The sequence below is a fragment of the Chelonoidis abingdonii genome, chromosome 1 (genome assembly GCF_003597395.2).
Source record: "Chelonoidis abingdonii isolate Lonesome George chromosome 1, CheloAbing_2.0, whole genome shotgun sequence".
Lineage (NCBI taxonomy): Eukaryota > Metazoa > Chordata > Testudines > Testudinidae > Chelonoidis > Chelonoidis abingdonii.
In genome coordinates, this window is record NC_133769.1 from 14286711 (window position 1) to 14308050 (window position 21340).

The following is a 21340-nucleotide window of genomic DNA, read 5'->3' on the forward strand; positions in this document are numbered from 1 at the left end:
CAAAAAAACCTAAAGCAATTGTAGATGGAATAAAGAAAACAAAACAGCCAAAAAATAGTGACTAAAAGAATTGTGGTATGTGGTGAATCATGGGAGAATCAGGTAACTCAATCCAAAGGGATAGACTTCAGCATACGTATGAACATCATGCAAGTGTTGGAGCTCTCCTCCCCCACTCAGCCCCATTTTTGTTAGTTATCTTTAGTGAAAGTCAGGGACGGGTCATGGGCTTCCGTGAATTTTTGTTTGTCATGACCCGTCCCTGACTTTCACTAAAAATAACCCTAGCAAAATCTTAACCTTACTCACTATCTCCATCACCTCATAGACTTTAACATCAGAAGGGACCATAATGATCATCCAGTCTGATAGCCTGCAAGTTGTAGGCCACAGAACATCTAGCTCACTTCCCCCCCCCCTTCCCTCCTGGAGTAAGAGTGTAGGGGAATAATATCAGGAATAAAATAATTAATTGGTGATTTGCATATAATGGCTTTGTTCTTGATTTAATCAAAAAGGGATACACACAATAACTATCACAACAGATGGACAAATGTTTAAATATGTTAATAATTGGAATACAAGGTATTATTTACACAGTCATATTATTTTAGTGTCCTATTATCTTTGTTGAGTTTGGGCTGTTTCTCCCAAAGTGTTTCATCATCTTTGCTCCAGAGACAATGCAATGAGGCCATGAGAACAGATTTTTCTGATGAGATTTCAGGTACTTTCTCGTTTCTGTGCAGTGAAAGTAGCTGCTCTCCGAATTAGAAGCAGGAAGTAGCAAGAATATTGAGCCTATTGTCTTGTGTTTGGCAACCCAGTTTTGCAGAACCAAGAAGTGTGCATATTAAATCAGAGAGAGACTCCCAAAGTATCCCCTCAGATCTACTAACTAATCTAGTTTAGGTACTCCTAACGTACTTCTCCCATTGGTACCTAATCTAGATCCAAACTCCCCTGAATGTAAAGGGAGTGTTCAAATATTCAGAGTTCATGAACGTGCCCACCTTTACTTCTAATAAGGTTCCAATCAGCATTTGAACTTACAGGCACTTAAACAAATCTCTAAACTTTACAGTTTGCCCATCAGTCATTTTAATGTAATTGTTTCAGTCCAATTATATTTCTCTAGATCAGAGGCAAAAATAAATTTCTTTAAACTTGGCACTGGAGGAAAATCAAGGGTTACTTTTCCAAAATTACAGCACTTGACTAAGCTCAAAGCTCCCTCAGTGGTGCCAAGTCAGTGTAGGTTAGTGAAAATGTCCAATCCCTTGAAATCCCACAGGTTTTAGGCTATTACAATGTGTAAAATCCTGCAAAGTCCATTGATTTAACCCAAATCTAAATTAAAAGGAAATGTGCACAACATTCTGCATATCTTATCCAACAAAGTGTAAATTTAAAAAAAACAAACAAAAAAAAAACTGGTACAGATTTACACATTCGAGAACAAGTATTTACAATGTAATAAAAGCCTGTCTTCAGTATCAGAAGATACATGTCCAGATTTTATACAGCAATCAGAGGTGGAAAAGACCATAATAGGTCATACTCCATCCTTCTGCCTAGGTATGCCCACTCCTTGCAGTATTACTTAGGTTTAGTGTTTGGTCTATTTCATATATCACAATGATTAGATGTCATGTTAGGTGTTAATATTCACCTATTGAGAGCCAAATTCTGCCTTCAGTTATATATCTGTGCATCTGAGGCACAGTCTGACCCCAAACTATTATTAAGATCTAGGGCTTAATTCTCAAGTGTCTTGTTGTCACTTACACCTGTGCAATCTGATTTACTAGCATTTTACCTCTAAGTGTCAACACAGCATGCAGGGCTATTGTCATCATTTCTTAATTCTATCTCTATCTGACATCTGGTGTGGGTCACCCCCTCAAACTTTCTAGAAAGACGTGTGTAGCTAGCACTAGCGGGAATTCTCCCTACCTACCACAGTAGGGAAATATTAATCTGCTCTGCTCCATGTGGGGATAGAGGAGAGGAATGTCACCACTACCACCATCACTATCCATGGAGCAATTACAGACCCCTGAGGCTGCTGGAGAATCTCAGCCCCAGTTTTCTCTCTACATAGGTAGAAAGAGGATAGGGGAGATCCCCAACAGAGCAAATCCTTCTGCATGCTCCTCCCTACCGTCCCTTCTGTGTCTCCAGGGAGCTGAATACTGCACTTTGCCTGTGGTGATCTCTGGGCCCCCCAGCTTTTTCCTTTGAGTCCTGTTGTCAGCCTTGCTTACAGAAACCACACCAGCAGTGCCTGCACATACACAAAGAAGGAAGATCTTACAGAAAAGGCACTGGATTGGGTGCTCCGGGTTCAATTTCCACCTCTGCTACAGATTTCTTATATCTTCGTGAGTAATTTACATAATCTCTGTGCCTCCATAACCCATCTGCAAAATGAGGGTAATACTGCCTTTCTCCCACCTTTTTTTGTCTGGCTCTTCTCTATGTAAATCATAAGCTCTTTGGGGTGAGGGTTGTCTCAAAATACGTGTTTGGTCAGTACCTAGTACAAAGTACTAGTTGGGCCTCTCCTAGGGTGACCAGATAGTAAGTGTGAAAAAATCAGCACTGAGATGGAGGCTAATAGGCGTCTAAAACCAGGCTCTGAATATCGCGACTGCCCCTGTAAAATCGGGACATCTGATCACCCTAGCCTCTCCATTCTACAGTAATACAAATCACAAGGCATCAGAGGTTTTCCCTATACTTTATAAAAAGCCTTCTAACCTAGAGAGCACATAGTTATTTCTTTAATGCAGCCAGACTTTTAGAAAATAAATAAATATTCATATTTAGAAGGATATGGAAAATATGGTATAAGTCTGTTGGAATGTATATTGCATTGAGGGCAAATATATCAATGCGTGGTGCAAGCATTTTAAAATTTAGTAATATATGCAAGTCAGAAATGCTGGAGTAGCAAAGTTATAATAACGGAAACAACTGCCTTTAAAAATCATCCTGGGGCAAATGAGAAGCACGTCTGCACATGTCCTCTGTCTTATCACAGTCAGCTAGTTTTGCAAAGTGTTTAGCCTGTACAGAAATAGACTGTCCATGTGAACTTGCTGCCTCACTAACTAAAAAGTGTGTTCATATTGTGCTTGAACGTCAAGCTCAGCAACAGTGTGTGCAAATAATGCTATTGCAAACATTATCAGTAGCCTTAGGGGAATTATATTTCTTTTTTTAAATATATAATTTTCACTGACATCAGTCTATTTTTAAGCAAACTTTTAGATTTTTATTGATTTTCGGTTTTTTAATTTGAAGTTGCATAAAATGATAGGGTTTATGCTTTTTTTTTTTTTCAATTTTTATCTATTTAAATTTTCACAGTTGCAGGAAATTATGGGGGAGTCAGATAATTATTTAATGACAGCAGAGGTGGAGACCCAGAGTGTTAAATCTTTGACCCATTAAAATTGTCAACATCACATTTCAAAATATACAAAGTCATTTAAATCAACAAGTCACACCTATTTTTAGTATTCATTAGTTAGTCCATTGGTAACTAGTCTAATTCATAGGTCGAAATCACAGGATTTTGACTTATAAATTCTCAAGCAATATTTTTCTTTCCATTGATATAAAAATTTAAAGAAATATATTTTTTTCATCTGTGTGTGTATGCTGAAATCAATGTTTACCAACATTTACCAATTTAAAAATCTAATTCTTCCATACCTAATTATGATACCCATTTGATAGCTGACTCTATCATAATTAAGTGCATGTGTGTGTTCAATAGTCAGGACAGATAATAGTACTTTTTAACCTTTACACCATGGAAATCCTTGATTTTGGAGAGTAGGTCCATCAGCGACTATTAGCCAAGATGGTTATGAATATAACCCCTAGACCTCTGACTGCCAGAAGCCAGCAGGGGGAGATGGATGAATCTCTCCAAAATTGCCCTGTTCTGTACACTCCCCTGAGGCCCTGGTACCAGGATACTGGGCTAGAGGGACCATTGGTCTGACCCAATATGGCCATATTTTGTGTTCGTGATCAATAAAAAGAAAACCTCTTTAAGAACTTTTTAAATATAAAATAATTTGTAACCATTTTGATTATTGCCAATATCAGTTTGCCTATTTTATAGGGCTTAATTCTGAAGAGGGGGCATTGTAGAAGTAAACAAAATAATGGGTGAACGAATCCATAGAAGAGAGAATAGCCCTGCTGTAGAAGTCTGAGCCAGGATGATACAAAAGGTGGTGTCTTTTTTTTTTTTTTTTTTTTTTTCCAAAGTTTTAGACAAAAACTCAAACTACATACTTTATTGAAATTGTTTGTTCATGGTGATGAAATCCCCCTCAAACCAAAGAAGTGTCCATATTAAGGTCAGTAAGATCTCATCTCAAAATGGAGTTTCAGTAGATGCTATTCATTCCTTTAAGTCACTATTGAACCAATCCCCACTGCAGTACTGAGATGGGGAGACACAAGACAGTGCCTTTGAGGGTGCCATTTTTCAGCTGAGATGTAAAATCAATGGCCTGACCATTTGTGGTCATGAAAGATCCCTTGGCACATTTCTGCAAGAGTAGAAGCATTAACTCCAATGTCCTGGTTAAATTCCAGTTTAGGTAGTCACATTTTTCCTGCTTTAAATATCCCCTTTGGTTTTAATCAGATGATTCTTCATTTCCTGATGTAAATTATAGTGCAGTTTTGCTTTGCACTGTTGAATAGTCACTGTCTTTTCATCTCTTAGGTCATGCATTTCAGTTGTGGGCGAACTAGTTCATGTATATCCGTGGAGTCTGGAAAGATGTTTGTCACAGGTCTGGTTCAAACCCAGCTGAAGTCAATGAGATCAGCCCCTAGGTTATGGAATACTTTTTTTACAGGAATTGGAAGTTACAAATCTAAATTATTATGATTATCATTATCCACAATATTATAGGATGCGTTCTTTTGTGCGTTACATCATGGCTGTGGCAGATATTCCTGGAGAAATACATAAAGACTCAAATGGTCAAATAGGATTCTTTTCTTTTTTTAAATTCTACTTCTATTTTATTCCTTTATTTCCATTTGTCAAAAGGCTACTTTTTGGGGCTATAGGTGCTTGTACAATCTTTAGAAAGCTACAGGACCTGACAATGAAACAGTGTGAATTGTCACCAAAATGAAAACCCTTTCCGACTCTTGCTTCTCTACAAATTGCTCCATGCCTGTAATATGACCTGAGGATTAACAAATTTCAGCTTTGGTCAACCAGCAAGTCAAATGAATTCTGTAGTCAAGAAGTGGGAACTGAAAACACCCTCTTCAACCAAGGTCTGTTGTTCAGGTACCCTCAGCTGATCTCATCTGCGCTATCACACAGTTATCTTTGGTTGTGCAAAGACTGATCCTTGGAAGATGGAAAAGTTCTTGTGTTTCAGCCTCTAAATGAGCTTCTTAATTATATGATAAAACCAAAGAGCCAGATCCACAGCTGCAGTGACTCGACAGAGCTCCATTAACTTAACTAGTGTCACACTGATTTATGCCAGTTGAGGAATTGGCCCTGAAGAGTTTAATATGGTAGCGGAAGAATTTATCTTTTTTTTTCTTTTTAATATAGAAGAGAACACAGATGGAGATCTTGAGGGAATTAGAGTAACAGTCCAACCGTGTATGTGTTTGTGTGTTTCCCCCCCCTTTTTATAGCTCTATATCGTGTTCAAATCAGTATATTTACATAACCACAGTTGTTGTACAAAGAGGTTGTAATAATTTCCTAAATCCCAGTGGCCAAGAATTAATGTGGTTCCAAAAGCCATGTTATAACCTGATCATGTGCTGTCTTCTACTGTGTTTTACAATCATGTTAAAGCACCATTTTAGAGAAACGAGAACCATTTCTAAGCATGGTTCTGACTAACATGGTTTGAAATCTACTCTTGATAAATCTCCTAATGTGGATATAGAGGGCTCCTGAGGCAATATGAATAACTCAACGCTCCTCTCTTTCCTGCACCTCACTTTACCTCTTGGCAGAAGCACAGGACAGAATTCTGTCCTTTCAGGACTTTCAGGAAAAAAAGCAGTATGCAGAGTTAAAACCTTTGAACCCTGAAATACAACCCCCTGAATGTAGGTGGTAGTAACAGCTGCCAGTCAGCCTCAATCAACGATACAATTTCTTAGTAAACCAAACAAATACAAATACAAACACAACACTTGGCAAACAGTACTGGGAATAGTTTTGAGTAACTTTCTTAAGCAAAACTACTAGGCAACAAGAATTTTAGTGCTTTTTACACCGATTTCCCTGCTTTTCTAATTGTACATATCGTTGAGTGAGATTTGACAAAACACACACACACCCCAAGAATACAAGTGTATGTATGCACATGTGCACACACCCCTCTGATTTCACAGGGATGATTTCTCAGTTGCTCTAGTGAGGCCTCAAAACCCATGTATGTGTGTCACCTGGATTCTGCAGAGCCAAAAGAGAATGGTAACTTCTTAGTTCCCTTCAAACACTCCAGAATTTTCACAGTCTGAAGATCCTCACTACTAGCAGCAGTTTCAGTCCACTGTGCCAATACCTGCCTGTTTTCTCTTTTCCAGTGGGATTTGGGAATCTGCAGCCTGTTTCCAAAGTGATGCGGGTATTGGGAGGCAGCCTCCTCAGCAGACATATCTCTTGATCCTGGGTTGATCAGCTGCTGAATCCACAGGGCTGGATCCAACTCCCATATTTATAACTTTCCTCCTTCTGAGCTGTGATTGGCTCAGCTGAGTCAACTTTCAGACAGTGGATGTGCGGAACCTGAAAGACTGCTTCCCCTTAATGGAAGTGGGTTACATAGAGAAGTCTTGACTTATACATGCCATGTCAAAGAAGGAAAAATGCTCAGTTCAGTTTAGGTTGCACCTTTCCAAATGGAGCAGTATGCTCATTAACTCTCTGATCTGATAGCTGACAGTTTTTAAGAGGCTGTAATCTAATTTTATAACATTGGTAAAATCATGTTCTGGTTTACACCCTTTTCACCCACCTTGACTTTAGTGAGGTTGTATGCAGTGTTAATCAGCACTGTATCTTTTACATTTGGATTTTCAAGGTCCTCCCAAACTTTTGGCAGGATCTTACAACATGCTGTTATGTAGCTTTTTTTTCCCTTGAGTGTATTTTCTTGCTGCTCTTGATATATCCAAGACTGACTTATTTTTTTAATAAACTTTCATTTTTGCTACAGATTCAATAAACACAAATGATGATTTACTATGGTTGTCACTTGGGGTTAGTAGGAATATGAAAATGAGTTGTATAAATCTATGCTCTGTTTCTTGAAACACTGCAGCATGAGTTTCCATTTGTTTTTGAAAATAAACCTTTTTTTGGGTATTGCTAGATAAGTGATCTGCACCAGAAAGAGTTGTTCTTTACTGCACCAGGAATTTACTTTTGGACTAGTATTGGTGCTATTCCCAATACTCACAGCAAGATATTTACTGTGGTAAAGTAAGAACTGCAGACAGTAAATATTCAGTTTTTATTGGCACTCATTGCTAGGATTTATTTTTAACAGGGGAAACTCAGGTTTATTTTGTAGGAATGTCATGTGTTCCTTTTGCTAGGTCTTAATTTTTTTAATAGGTCTAAATATTTGCTTACCCAAATTTGCACTGCATGATAAAAATCTTCAGATAGAGAGAGAAACACAATTTCCCAGTTCCCCCTCCCCTTTTTTTTTAAATAAAGCTTTTGTTAGAGAGTTATATTTTGGATCTGATCATGATTTCAAAACATATCATCTTGTTAAAATAAAAAACTGATCTACCAAAATGTGAAATTGACAATGAATGCAATTAATCCCATAAAAAGTTTATGCTGCAGAGATATGCAGATCGATTGTTTTAAATTAATAATTTGAAATTTAATTTAAAATTAAAAGGTTGCTTTTATAGCTCTAACATCTTTACTCTTTGCTGTGTTCAGGACTCCGCATTCCACTTCTTCTTAATTATCATTCCTTCACCTTGTCATTTCTCAGGACATAAACTTTGCTCTTTAAATTACAAGCATGTGGTCAGAGTACTGGGTCACATGTTATGTTGGAGTTTGTAGAATTCTGGTTTTGATCATATCATCACCTCTTGTGATTAAAAGCTAGGCAGTCCTTTTGGGAAAAGGAATTGTTATCTCTTCCCCCACCTCAGGAGGTTTCTTACAAGTTCTTCTGTAGAAGGGAAAAGGGTGGGAATTACAGTGTATTAGAAAATGGTTAGTTCTGAAATCTTAAATGACCCTGTTAATGTTACAGAAAGCTTAATGCATTAGTGACTTTGAATTGTATAAATTGTGGGTTAAACTTGGGAAATCTAATCTCTTGAAACCAATGCTCAGTAGAGCCTAATGGAAATAAAATGTCTAAGAATTATAGCTACTCAAAAACTCTACATAGAATCAAACCCAAATATGTGCTGCCCCAGTTTAGTTCCCTTTATTTCTTCTCATCACTCTATTCCCCTTCCACTCACCCACCCTTTCACATCCTCCCAGGTCACTAGTACTTTGCACTTTTAATAATAGGTATCTGAGGTAGAGAATAGCTAAATACCTGATTGATACCACTGGGGTTGAATTTGATGGCAATATACCGCTAACTAGCACCTTCAGTAGGGCCAGATGGTACCGGGCTGGCCTGCAAGTTGTGTGTGGTAGGGTGGAGAGCGTAAGTTGCCCCCCTGCCCCTGCACAGCGGTTGAATGCTGTCTCTGTGTTTCCTAGAGCAAAGCACTCCAAAGAGGACAATGGGGTTTGGGGAGGTGCCAAGGTTCTGCTCCTGTGCACCAGCTAACAGGACTGGATGTGCACACCTTGAGGAGGAAAAGGGTGTAGCAACCCACATGGTGCATCTCTAAGCATAGGTGAGCTTCTTTCTGAGCCAGAACTCCACCTGAACCTCCCCGAAGTCTTTCTGGCTCCACGCTGGACCCAGCCTGCTGGATGTGCCTGTATGACTCAGTGAAGACCACAGCTGGGCAATACAAAACAAATGAAATTCAGTGTCCAGAAGAGCAAGGCAATGCATGTTAAAAGGAACAATTTTAACTCTTTTATAGAACCATGCGGCTTGTCAATTAACTGTAACCACAGAGGAAAAATATATTGGTATCAATGTGGGCTGCTCTAGGAAAGCAATTGCTCAATGTGCTGCAATATCCAAAGATGTCAAATTGTATTATGGAAAGGATGAAGAAAAATCCTTACAATATTGTAATGCAATTAGCATGTTTTTTGTTTTGTTTTTTGTTTGTTTTTGTTTTTAATATCCCATACACATCTGGTCATCCCATGTCAGAAAGTATATCACAAGAAACAGGCCTCAGAGGAGAGCAATGAAAATTATTAGAGGCAACAAAAATCTTCTGTATGAAAAGAGATTTAAAAGATTGACTATCTAAAGTAGGCCAGAAAAAAAAGAGGTGACTTGGTAAAGGGGTGTGGGGGGTGTGTGTGTGCGCGTGTGTATGTATATGATAATGAATAGAATAGAGAAGGTAGATCAGATTTAACCATTGTCATAACACAAGAGCCAAAGCTACACCCAATGAAAAGAAAAGGCAACAAATTTAAAACTGATCAAGCTTTTTGTACAAAACATAATCAATATGACCCTTGCTACCACAAGGTGTTATTGAGGCCAAGAGTTTAGCAGGATTCAATATGGATTATTGATAGAAATTTATGTTAAGAATATAGCAGCTGTAGCAGACAGGGTAGAAATCTATGAGATCTTCCATCATGCTTTGATGGGACGTGTTCCTAGGTTTTTCACTGTGTGGACTGCCTCTTAAGGCCAAGGATTGCTTGTGAGCCAGATGCCCTTTCATTTGTGATTTCACAGTGTACCTATGACAGTTACATCAATTGCTGACATGGAAAACTGCTGTTAGGAAAGCATGTAATGTCTTGCAATGTAATGTTAGGAAAGCACAGGCTGTCTTGCAATGTCTGGAAATGAGGAGACAGCATCATGTAACCAGTGGCCACTCTGCAGACAAGTGTTCATAGGCCATAATTTGGGAACCTTGGCTTTGGAATATCAACAGAAGTTAGGGAAAAAAAGTATTACTGTTTTTCTCCATTGTGTAGGTTTATGTGGTTGTTTGAAAATCTGGTAGTGGATGCCTTAGAGGGCAATGTGCTAAGTGAGATGGACCATTGGTGTGGTCCAGTATAACAGTCCCTATGTTTTTTGGTTTTAGGTTTTTACACAAAGGGTGGGAGGGGAAAAAAACTAATTTAAACATTCCAAAATTGAGTGAATGGTTTGAAGCTATTTTATGAGGTTGCATGCTGGAATAAATCCAGGCCAGCTGGATTTAGTAGGTGGAGAGCAGGTGTGGTAGTATAGTGATACATTTATATATATACCACTTGTGTGGAGGTGATAGTCATGGGATGAATTGTGATAAATCATCCACCTTAGCCTACCCTCCCTGCCTTCTGCTCACCAATCCATTTCCCCTGAAATGTATTACCAACCCAAGAACAGCTTCGAGCTGACCCCCCCCTCTTTTTTTTTTTTTACTCATATCTGCCAGCAAAATGCTGCTTCATCTCCCAAATATGGTACCTCCCATTAAAAATTACCACTGCCCAAGGCCTGGAGTGGGAAGATTCAGTCCTGAAACAGTGGTGCTTCTGTAACGTCACAGATTTAGCTGGTGTCCAGTAGGTGGTGCCGAGATTGAAAATGAGAGCTTTTTGCCATTGCGAAATGGACCCACCACTTGGTTCTAGCCCTGGAGGAAGCTGCAGAGTTGAAATTTAAAATAGCAATATAATTTTATGGATAGAAAAACTACACCTGGATAATGTAATAGTCAGAACTCACACTAATAAAAATCTTGTGTATTGGTCTACACCATGATGTGTTTCCTGTTTATTACATGCTTGTGCATATTGTTGCATGGACATGTGGGGTATGCGTGATCTTTGTCTTTAAAATGTTATAACCTCTGCAAACAGTAACCAATTTTCCCTTCTGTATATCTTACAGAGAGACTGCCACAGAGTTAGCTGGAACATTACCAAGGTAAGCAAGCTGTTCTAAACTAATCTGTATATCTGCTTCTGGTAGCTGAAAGAAGCCTGTCAGGGTTGGGGGGGAGGCAACATGGACATACTGAGAAAACATCATTTTGATTTGTTTGCCGTACCCAGTAAAATGGCTGTAAAGTGCTGTGGCCCCCAAGAACAGATTATTTTAAATAAACATGTTTAAACTGCTTGGAGGTTCAGCTCAGTTGGCTACCACTGGAGAAAAGCATCCCAGATTTGGTTTCCTGCCACGTTCAAACTAGGTACATTTTAGGTGGTTTCAATGTTGCCTTAGATTTTAACAGTGAGGGAAAAGTCAGTTGTGAAAATCCAAATCCAAAATGTTCTTTCACTGGGAAAGCCGAAGAACCAAATAGATCTGATCTTCTGACCTTTCAGAGAGGACCTTCTTGTGGTCAGAGGAGACAATTAAAAGGCTGTAATCCTGGAGATGAAAATTATTCAAACAACTGAAAAAATATGGAGTGGCATCCTGAATTCTATTAAGTGACAGGTTACATTCTGAATATCCAGGACCAATGCATGTGTTCCCTTTGCATCTCATTTCACCCCGGCTTCTTTATTATTGAATTGTGTGTTTTTTAATGAGCGTAGTTATTTTTCAGTGAATATTATATTGTAGTTTGACACATATTCATAATGAAAATGTGTAAAATGCAAACCATGAAATCCTCATTGCAGTTTATAAAATTATTTTTTAACAACATGGTGGTAAAGATATTTGACACATCAGCTATTTCTCATTCCAAGCCAGCTAAAAAAATCTGCTTAATTTTTTTGGAGGGTCATGTGAGATCCAAGTGTTCGTTCATTGGAAAAGCAGGTGAGCCACATTTGTTTATGGTAAGAATCATGGCCGGACTTATTTTTAACATACAGTAGCAAGGCGTATTGTTCCTTCATTTGATGGATATTTTTCTTGAGTTGTTTTCAAGGAATGTTTGCAGATACGGTCTAGTTGAATACAGCTAGGTCTTTCTGCTATCATTCTCTTTTTAGGTTTCATGTCCTTTATTATCTTAAAATGTGTAATGAAATATGTTGGTGCAGTTTAACAAGCCATCTGAAATTCTGTTTATTCTCTGGCTAATGATCTGTGTGGTACATGACACACAGGGATTTTTATTCTTTGTAGTCATAAAGGAATGCTTACAATTCTGCATCTGGAAAAAATGAAAATAGAGATTCAACAGCAGCTGACTAGTTTAGTTAATCCTTGCTTGAAGACATTGGTATTTACTACGTTTCATCATAATTTAGTTGCCGTTTTCACTAGTTTTTAAGGATAGAGTATTTCCAATCTGATTGCACTGCATGTCATTAACTTCACTTTGACTTGGCATTAGCTGACAATATATAGTGAAAATATGAAACCTTGGTCCAGCAGAAGTGAATTCTTCTTCCCTGGTAGTTTTAAATGCTTTGAAGTTAAAATGAAAAAAAACTACATTAGGAGCTTGAGTAAGCATCCAGTTTCTATCTCACTGCTAATGGAAACCTTACTGTGTGTTTCAATTCTTGCCACAGCTGAAATTAAAGTCTGGTGGTAATATGTCACAAGTAGAAATTAGATTATATGAGCAATGTGCATGAGGCATTGTAATTGTATTATAAATACTAAACCCAATGATTTTGTCTAGATTAAAACAAATGTTTACAGCTATGTGAGTGTTGGCATTCTACTAGTCTTCAAGCTTTTCTCTGGTGTGACCTGTTGTTGCTTTTGTTTCAGCAGTAGACTTTTTTGATTTATTCTTTGTTGATTCATTTATATATATATTCTTTTGTTCAAACTGCAGATGAGTACTTTTGATATTAACAGTTCATAAATTTAGAACCTAATCCAAGAATTATTTTTCTTCTGTCGATGCTGATTTTCTTCCCAAAATGGTTCATTTCAATAGACACAGTTTAGATATTGGGATTTTCAAAATATAAAAGAAATTGTTCTTTTGTAGATGCTGTGCTATCCACATATTTGCCTAATGAGACAAAGACAAACAAACAAAAAAGGGCACTCTTAGTTCTAATAGTTCCGAATATTAAATCTTATCTGTGTAATTAAACATAATGACTTTTCTCTGTTTACAAATAGTCATAAGCATATACATGGTATAAATTGCTCAAATCCTTTCCTTCATTAGTAAACTTGCCCAAAAGAATCTCTTCTTTAACGCTTCAGAGTGTAGGCTGTATATTTGTCTGCTCATCTGAAGGATGTCAGCATTTTCAGGGTTAATGGTGCCTCCAGGGGGTTTCTGGCTTTGTCAACATAATAAAAATAAAGATTTCTTTCCAAATTTTGTACACAGATTAATTGGATTATATTATAAAAAAGTGGGTGCTTCAATTACCCAGAAAAGAGTCTCTAAATTAGGAAACATGTTTCCTTTCTCTCCTGTCCTAATTAAGAGACTCATAAGTGTGTTTTCAGAAACTAAAGGAAAGAAAATAATCCCTGTTAAAACACAGGAGGGTTATTCTGAGGTTTGTTTTTTTTCATATTGGCATTAGCCATCAAATGCTGTTGAGCATTTTCTAAATAATCATTTTAAATAGGAAGACACGTTTTCTTCTGATTTACTTAGCCAAAAGATTCACCAACAGATTTCATCAGTGCGTAGGGTCAAGATGGAAAAAATTGAAAAACTGAGTTTTGTAAACTTCTGTTAGAAGGAAATTTAATGGATAATTTTGTGTTTGTAGAAAGATATAAATTAGAAACAAATACATGACAGGTTTAACTGCAAGAACTTGATAGCTAGGTTTTATACTATGTCTTTTTTTCTTGACTGGCTTATTTCTGTTTAAATGTTTAGATAATACAGAATAAAATCAATTCTCTCTCTAAACTTAAAATGCAATAGATTCAACTTCATTATTATATATGTATGAGCCCATGGATTTTTGTTTTTCGAAGAAAGATTTTCTGTGTATAATAGCGCATCAAAGAAAAGATCTTCATAAGGAAAACTTCATAATATTGTTAGGTTGTTCATTGCATGACCTATTTTGAGTACTCAGATTCTTCTTGTTGTAGACTACATAATTAAATTTTAAATGGAACATGATAAAGAAATTATACTGGTGATCTCTGGAGACTTGAATACCCTATTTGGCTCTTTACAAGAGTGTAGCAAAGGCATATTTTAAAATTTAATAAAGGTCTGGCCTCATTTTTTCCTTTTAGATTTTCTAGAGCTGCTGTGCCAATCCTGTTCCAAAGCTACTTTTGCAGATCTATATTATCTGCATGTTACCTGAAATAACAGATCAAAATATAGTTCTTAAAAGCACGTTTATCTTGACTTGAGAAATCCGTTATTTAAGCATGATACAGTATAGCTGATCAATCAAACTTGTTTCATAAAATCTGCAGTTCCTGAATTTGTAGCTGTAGAAAATAGGGGTTCATCTTGTTTTGGTAACATTTGCGTTGTCCTTAGAACGTATCAAGAAAAAAGGCAGAGTATTGTTTTGGAGCAAGAGGCATTTTAGAATGTAGACTGCCGATTCTTGGAGCATAAATTGCACTCCGTGCAGGGGTCAAAGAGACAAGACAGCACAGCCAAGGAATAAAGAAGAATACTTGGCTTCCACATCTAAGGAGCCATTCCAGTTTCTAGAGTAAATAAAACGTGTTCTAACTTTCCATGATTTTTTTTTTATATTTAAAGAGAGAGAATCTATATAAAATCCTATATTTAAAATATGTATCTCTTTACTATTATACTAATAACATCTTAGGTTATTACCGCTAAAAGAAAATTTAAGAAAATTCTTATTTACTTGCTATGTTTTGTGCTGCTGGCTTAATTTTGCATTTCATTCATCAGTATGTCGGAGAATGAAGTGAACCGGTCACTTCCTGTACTAACCCAGGGCTGTGGTTTGCATTTCCAGAACTCCAGGGAAATGTGTAATATGCCTGTGTAAATAAAAGTAACAATAGAGCCAAGAGTTTTTATTGAAATTTGATCAAAATTCGGGTAAGGTTTTTTAACTACACTGTGCTATTAATTGGCCTCTTCAAAAAAAATAAAATAAAATAAAATAAAATAGAAAAGAAAAGGAAAAGAAGGTGGGGGGGAAAGAGCAAAACTAACATCTGCATTAAAAATACAATAGATGTTAAAATACAAAGCACCAAAAGAAGACAGAGACATATTAAAAACAGGCTAATAGTCTTTATTTGAGTTCTGTGACTATGTGTGTGTTTAAACAATATATGTTATCAGCGAAGGTCAAAGTTGACAGTAATTATGACTTTGAATTTCTTGGCATTCATATGGGATTTGTTTGTAAAATTTCCAAAGGTGCACAAGTCCCATTTTCATAATAGACTTGCTCGTTTAGGCACAAAGTCTCACTGAGAACCAATGGGATATAGGCAACTAAGTGCCTAAGTCACTTTGACAATGGAATGTAGACTCTGAAGTATGCTTCAGCTGAAGTAGGCTTTTGAAAACTTTACACACAACTTCACTCTTATTGAAATATAATACAGTTAAGCTTTTATCTAAAGAGAAAAATAAAATTGACAGCCCACCATATGACAGGAAAAGTGAAATCTCTTGATTGCTAACTGACAGCCATTTTTATGATACCATTGTGTCATGGAATGATCTGACTTCCAAGGAGCTAAGTATACCAGATTTTGAAACATTACTGCCTTGACAGACATAATCCAAGTAACTGCTTGTAAATTCTGGGTGAATTATAAAATCTGTGTGGGTATTTCAAATTAGTTAATAAAATATCCATGAAGATTTTAATGCAAATTATAATCATAAAAAGGAACATTTGTGCTAGTAGTAGCAGAGAGTTGATTAAAGGCCTTCTTGGGATTCATCTTGCCTCGCTTCCATTAATCCATACAAAACCCAGCTTACAGGATCATCTTCAGTGCCTGTCACTCCAGTTGTGCCACCATCCCCACCCTTTAAATTTGTCCACTGATTGTTAAACAGCATCAAGTTCATCCTTCTTTTCTTTAAATTCAAGAACGTCCACAACTCTGAACTTCTTTGCCATTCATGTCTCTTATCGAGACACCCTGTGCTCTGCCAATGGTACCAGTCATGAACACCCATTGTCTGCTTCTTCCATATATATCTCCCTGCTTTCTTCTACTTTGCCTTTACCCATGAAACCCTGTACTGACGTTGTCCCACCAGTTAGTGGGCTCAATAAAGTAATTACTGTACTGGTAAAACTCTATAGCCGTCAGGAGCTCGGACTAGATGCACATGATGGCTTTAAAATCCATTAACTATTCACAGTTTCCTTTTCCTCCTCCAAATCCCTTCTCAAGATGCACTTCCACTCCTGATACCTAGAAGGAATAGGTCAACTAATGATCTCTAGCTTGGGTGGCAATTGGGAATAGCTAATATTAATTATTTTTATTTCAAATTATGTGGATCCTTTCAGTTGAGCCCGTACTAGTCTCTGCGAAAATATAATCTTATTGTTTACCTCTTCCTCCTTCTCCATTACCTCCCTACTGTTTGTTTATACTCACTTTTTGTGTCTTGTTTCAAACCACCTTTTCAATTTTAAGATTCTCAGTCTGTGACACATTATAAAGGCAGGGTTTTCAGAGGGAGGATGCTCTGCACTTTCTGAAAATTGGATCCTTTTAAGAAATCTCAAATTGGGCATCCAAAAATGGAGGCTTCCAAAATCACTAATCACTTTTAGAAATCTTGGCCCTAATCTTTCCATGCCTAAGTTCCCCATTTGTGAAGGGATACCTCCTTTGTCTTGTTTAGTTAGATTTAGGGAAGAGACCGTCTGTTACTGTGGATCTAAATGGTACAACAAAGCCCTGATTTGTTTGGGGTCTCCAAGCACTACTATAATACAAATAATAAATAGTAATTCTTTGCTATGGCAAAACACTTAAGTTGATTTATTGGAAATGTACTGTGCTTTTGAACAAATTACACCAAAGTTATCAGTTAATTTTTCTGAATTTTTTTCAAGTAAATCTCCAACAACCTTAACAAGTGAGTTGAATATTTGTTTGTTCAGGTACGTACTGAAACAATTTTATCTCCATTCAAAACTATTTTTTCAGATGACGTTAGTCATGAAACACATTGTATGTGGTCTATGAAATTCACCATTTGTGTAATGAAAACAGTTTTCCATGGAGGAAAAAACTGTATTGTTTATAATTCGTAATGTTGGGTAGGATCTGATTAATTTCTGAAGAGGTATTTTAAAATCTATGAACTGTTTGTAGATTAAAATAGGCTGGAGGGTGATTTACTATCCAAGTAAACTTTCTAGTGATCATTCCAGGTAACATTTTCAAAAATGCCAAAGTCACTTAGAGCCAGATTTAGATGCCTAAAGATGCAAATAGGCCCTTTGGGTGATCTTGAAAATTTCACTGGTGCCTAACTCCTCTATATACATTTTAAAATCTGGCACTTAGCCTCCCAACCTACTTGAAAATGTTACCTTCCATCTGCAAAAGTCTTCTGACCAACAGCCGCTAACTTTAGTAAGAGAGAGACTCTATCAAATTACCCATCATTTGAATCAACAACTACTTTCACCACCTGCCAGTGACCGTCAGAACACTTGAATGAATTTGGTTTTGCATCATCTCCAAGAGTCTGGTAGGTTTTATCCACGTTTTACACCTAGGAAGCCAGAGTTACATTCATTTTTATTCATCTATCCCAGACTCCTAGGTACCTTTTTAAACTTATGTTTAAAACTATAGCAATCCAAAAATGTCCAGTGCTTTCTGTGGCAGAAATGAAAAGAATTTGGCTGAATCACATTCCTGAGGGTGAATTCCAAGATGATGGATTTTATTTGCACAGTGCCTAAAGAATGTGAAGTGCTTTATAGAACACATTAAATACCTTGTCCTTTTTTCCAAAAGGCCTTGTAGCCTAATTTTAAGGTGAGGCACTATGAATGTGAACGCTAAAAACCAGGGAGAAAAGGAAAGAGAATATTTGAGAGGGTTAAAATAATAAGACTGAGTGGTTACTCTTCTACACTTTGTTAACTTATATGTACACTGGGCAAGGAGAACTTTTAATGGACATGGGATTAATATTTCGTGGCTTCACACAACAAGGGAGCTTTTTCGAAAAGGCTGAATGAGGAGAGGGAAGGAGGCCTGGCAGAGTGGGATTTGGAAAGTCATTCCATGCATAGGGAACAGCATAGAAGAAGATGTGGAAAGTGAAGGGTCAATCTCTGCTCTCTCCAACTAGGCCCCCGTTCAACAGGATCAATGAGATCAATAGAAATACTTGTGCTTAAAGTTAGAAACATGCTTAAGCACTTTGTTGAATCAGGGCCCTAGTGCTCAAGCTCACCTAGAATAGTATTCTTTAGAAACTCGGTGCTGATGGTGGGCCTTGGGAATAATTTCAGATCTAGATATAGATTTGGAAACTAAATAATAAGGTGAATATCTGAGGTTGGGGCAGGAAAGAAGGCTAGCAATTTAGGTCAAGGACAGGGTTCATTAGTATGACACAATGTAGAGAACCTTTCATTTCTAGGTCACTATTTCTAATCTATCCCTGGTAAGAGTTGATGCCAACTGATGGCTGTTTGACAACCTATTTGAAATGAGTTGGTGACATCAGTCTGTTTATTTACACTCGCATCACCTAACAATTGTTGATGGACAAAGTGAAGAAGTTTGCATTGCCGCTCCTTGTGTAATAGACAAACATGAGACTTCAATCTAACCTCTTTTCTCAGCAGTGCTTTTGCTTGTTTTAATGTACACAAATCAATTTTATTTATAAAGTTTAATAATTAGAGGAGCGATGTAACAATTATTTTAATTCCAAAAGATCCTGCTATGAATTATGTACAAGTCTTTAAGAATTTTAAATAAAATATTTAAAAGAGAAAAAAATGTAATACTTCTCTCCAGCTTTTAAGGTTAACAGTTTATATTTCATCTCCATTATATTAAAAACATTTGTATTGGAGTCTATAAATGTTAAATGTTTTTAGGAGATGATCATAATGGAACTGAATGCAAAACCAGGGACAAAGTTTCAAAGCAAAAATTAGTGATTTTTGCATGTTTCAGTTTTTGGATGCCAATATGAGATACCTCTTCAGGTCAATGAGAATACTTACATGAGTAAGGGTTACCAGGATTGCGTCCTTGGGTACCTCCTCGAGCAAATTAAGAAAGCAAATAAGACAAGGTTTTAATGGGGCTAAAACACACACATGTGAGGCCAGATCCCCAGCTGGTGGTGTAGCGTTGGTGACTGTAATGCACCAGGCCACTTTAAACCAGTTGAAGATCTGGCCCATTTTTCCTAAAGTTTCCTGCAACTCCCAATAGGCTTTTCAAGATGTGGTGTGCACAGTATTTCTACCACAGCAAACTGAAAACTTTGCAATTAGATTAGTTGGGCTATCATGGAAGACATTTTTCATCCAGACATTGGAATCTTTACAAAATTAGTGTAGCTTCCTGCTGGGAATATTTATTTGTCAGCACGAGTTAAGCTGTTTTGATCAGGTCCGAGTTACATTTGTTTTAGTTGTTCTGAAGTTCATGGGAGTATGCTGAGGAAGAGGCACGAGACATGGAGGGGAAGGGCTCATATCTCATATGAGAACAAAGACTTTTTACCATCCAGCATCACTCTGGTCTTCCCTCAACATTCACTTCTTGAGATTGAGAGAGAGAAATAACATATTATCTGGACTTTTGGATCCCAAACCCGCAAAAACTTACATGCTTACTTGATGTCTGTTACTACTCATGTCAGTAAAATTAAGCATGTGCATGAATGCTTGCAGCATTGTGACTTAATTAGTAGTTGGCCCTTTCTTTCAATGGACACCTCTTTCTAGTCAGTAGTATAGTAAAGCAATAACTAAATATTAGGCCATATTTGGTTTGACAGTGTCCTTTGAAAGATACTGGCTGGGATTTTTAAAAAAATGTCTGGCTAAAATTAGGCTCCCAAGTCTGTATTTAAAAACCCACAAAAGGGGTTTGATTTTTCTGAGCACCAGCAGTTTCAACTAAACTTAGTGGCCATTGCAAAGGCTCAGTGCTGCTGAAAACCAGGCCATTAATTTAGGAGACTGCGGGGCACAAATGTGAGTTAAATGCCCAACCGCCAGTTGCACTTTTGAGAATCCCCCAGCAGGTTTGGATCCAGGAACCTGACTTTAGGCTGCTATCATAGGCAGGTGCTTACACCAGCAGTGACTTTTGTCTCACTCAATGCTGAGTTTCATTTCAGAATCACATGATATGAGGGAACAGAAGTTTTGCTACTAGGAAGATTTTATTTAACAGAAAAAAAATATTATTCATCTCATGAAATAATTGAGTCCCCGGATGTTCTCATTCTGTATCAATGACTGTGGACAATGGCATTATATTGACTTTGACAGCATGAAATGGTTTTTTTTAACCTGTAAAGTGGCTGTGACTTTTTAGCTGGTTACTAGGAACTGACGTTACAGGCTGTGCAGCTGTAAGAAGGGCCTTTTCATTTTCATGCAGAATAAATAAAATAAAAATTATAGAAATAGCATTTCTTCTACCCGCTCCCACCCAAGCTGAAATAAACAGAGATATCCTTGATGTAACAATAGAATTTGGAAAGGCGCTCAAGAGAAAAAGATATTGCTGTTTAACACTGAATAACCAGAATGTGATGATAAAAAATAATTGCTTTAGCCAAAGGCCACCTGTTGACTTTCTTGGGTTTTATGTCCAAAATATTGATTTTAAAGAATAGCAGAGAAGGGAAGGTTCTGACCCTAAAAAGTATATGATTAAACGCAGGGAAATAAATTTTTATTAGATTTAATAATGAGTGAAACAATACACACTAATGTGTCTAAAATTGCTAATCATGGTCCTTACTGCTAGAGAGTGAAATAGTTAAAGAATTACTTCTATGGCACCTAATGTACTGTGAATACAGCATATATGCATGGATTGCTAAATTGTTAAATCACACAGAATAATTTCTCTAATAATAGAATAGTGATCACACCTTTCATCGCAAAGAACCCACAACTCTGTACAAAACGCAGCCAGCCCAGGGGGAATGGCACCTCATGCAATTGGAGCACAGCATGCCACCTAAACTGCAGAAATGGAGGGGAAATGTGGATTTGTGCTCCCATCAAAGAAAGTTCATGTACAATTGTCATCCTACTGGCTGAATAAAGATAAAATCAATAAATAAG

General features: G+C 37.1%; 1 protein-coding gene across 2 annotated transcripts in view; it reads left to right on the forward strand.

Annotated features, from left to right (window-relative positions):
* CELF2 (CUGBP Elav-like family member 2) overlaps positions 1-21340 on the forward strand; it is a 703635-nt gene that overhangs the window by 319940 nt on the left and 362355 nt on the right. For both annotated transcript variants that reach the window (XM_075064174.1, XM_075064147.1), the window contains one exon: positions 11055-11090. Coding sequence is in view for 1 of the 2 variants with exons in the window: in XM_075064147.1 (XP_074920248.1) it covers positions 11055-11090 (36 nt within the window). In the remaining variant the exon portion in view is untranslated. The remainder of the gene's footprint in view (positions 1-11054; positions 11091-21340) is intronic.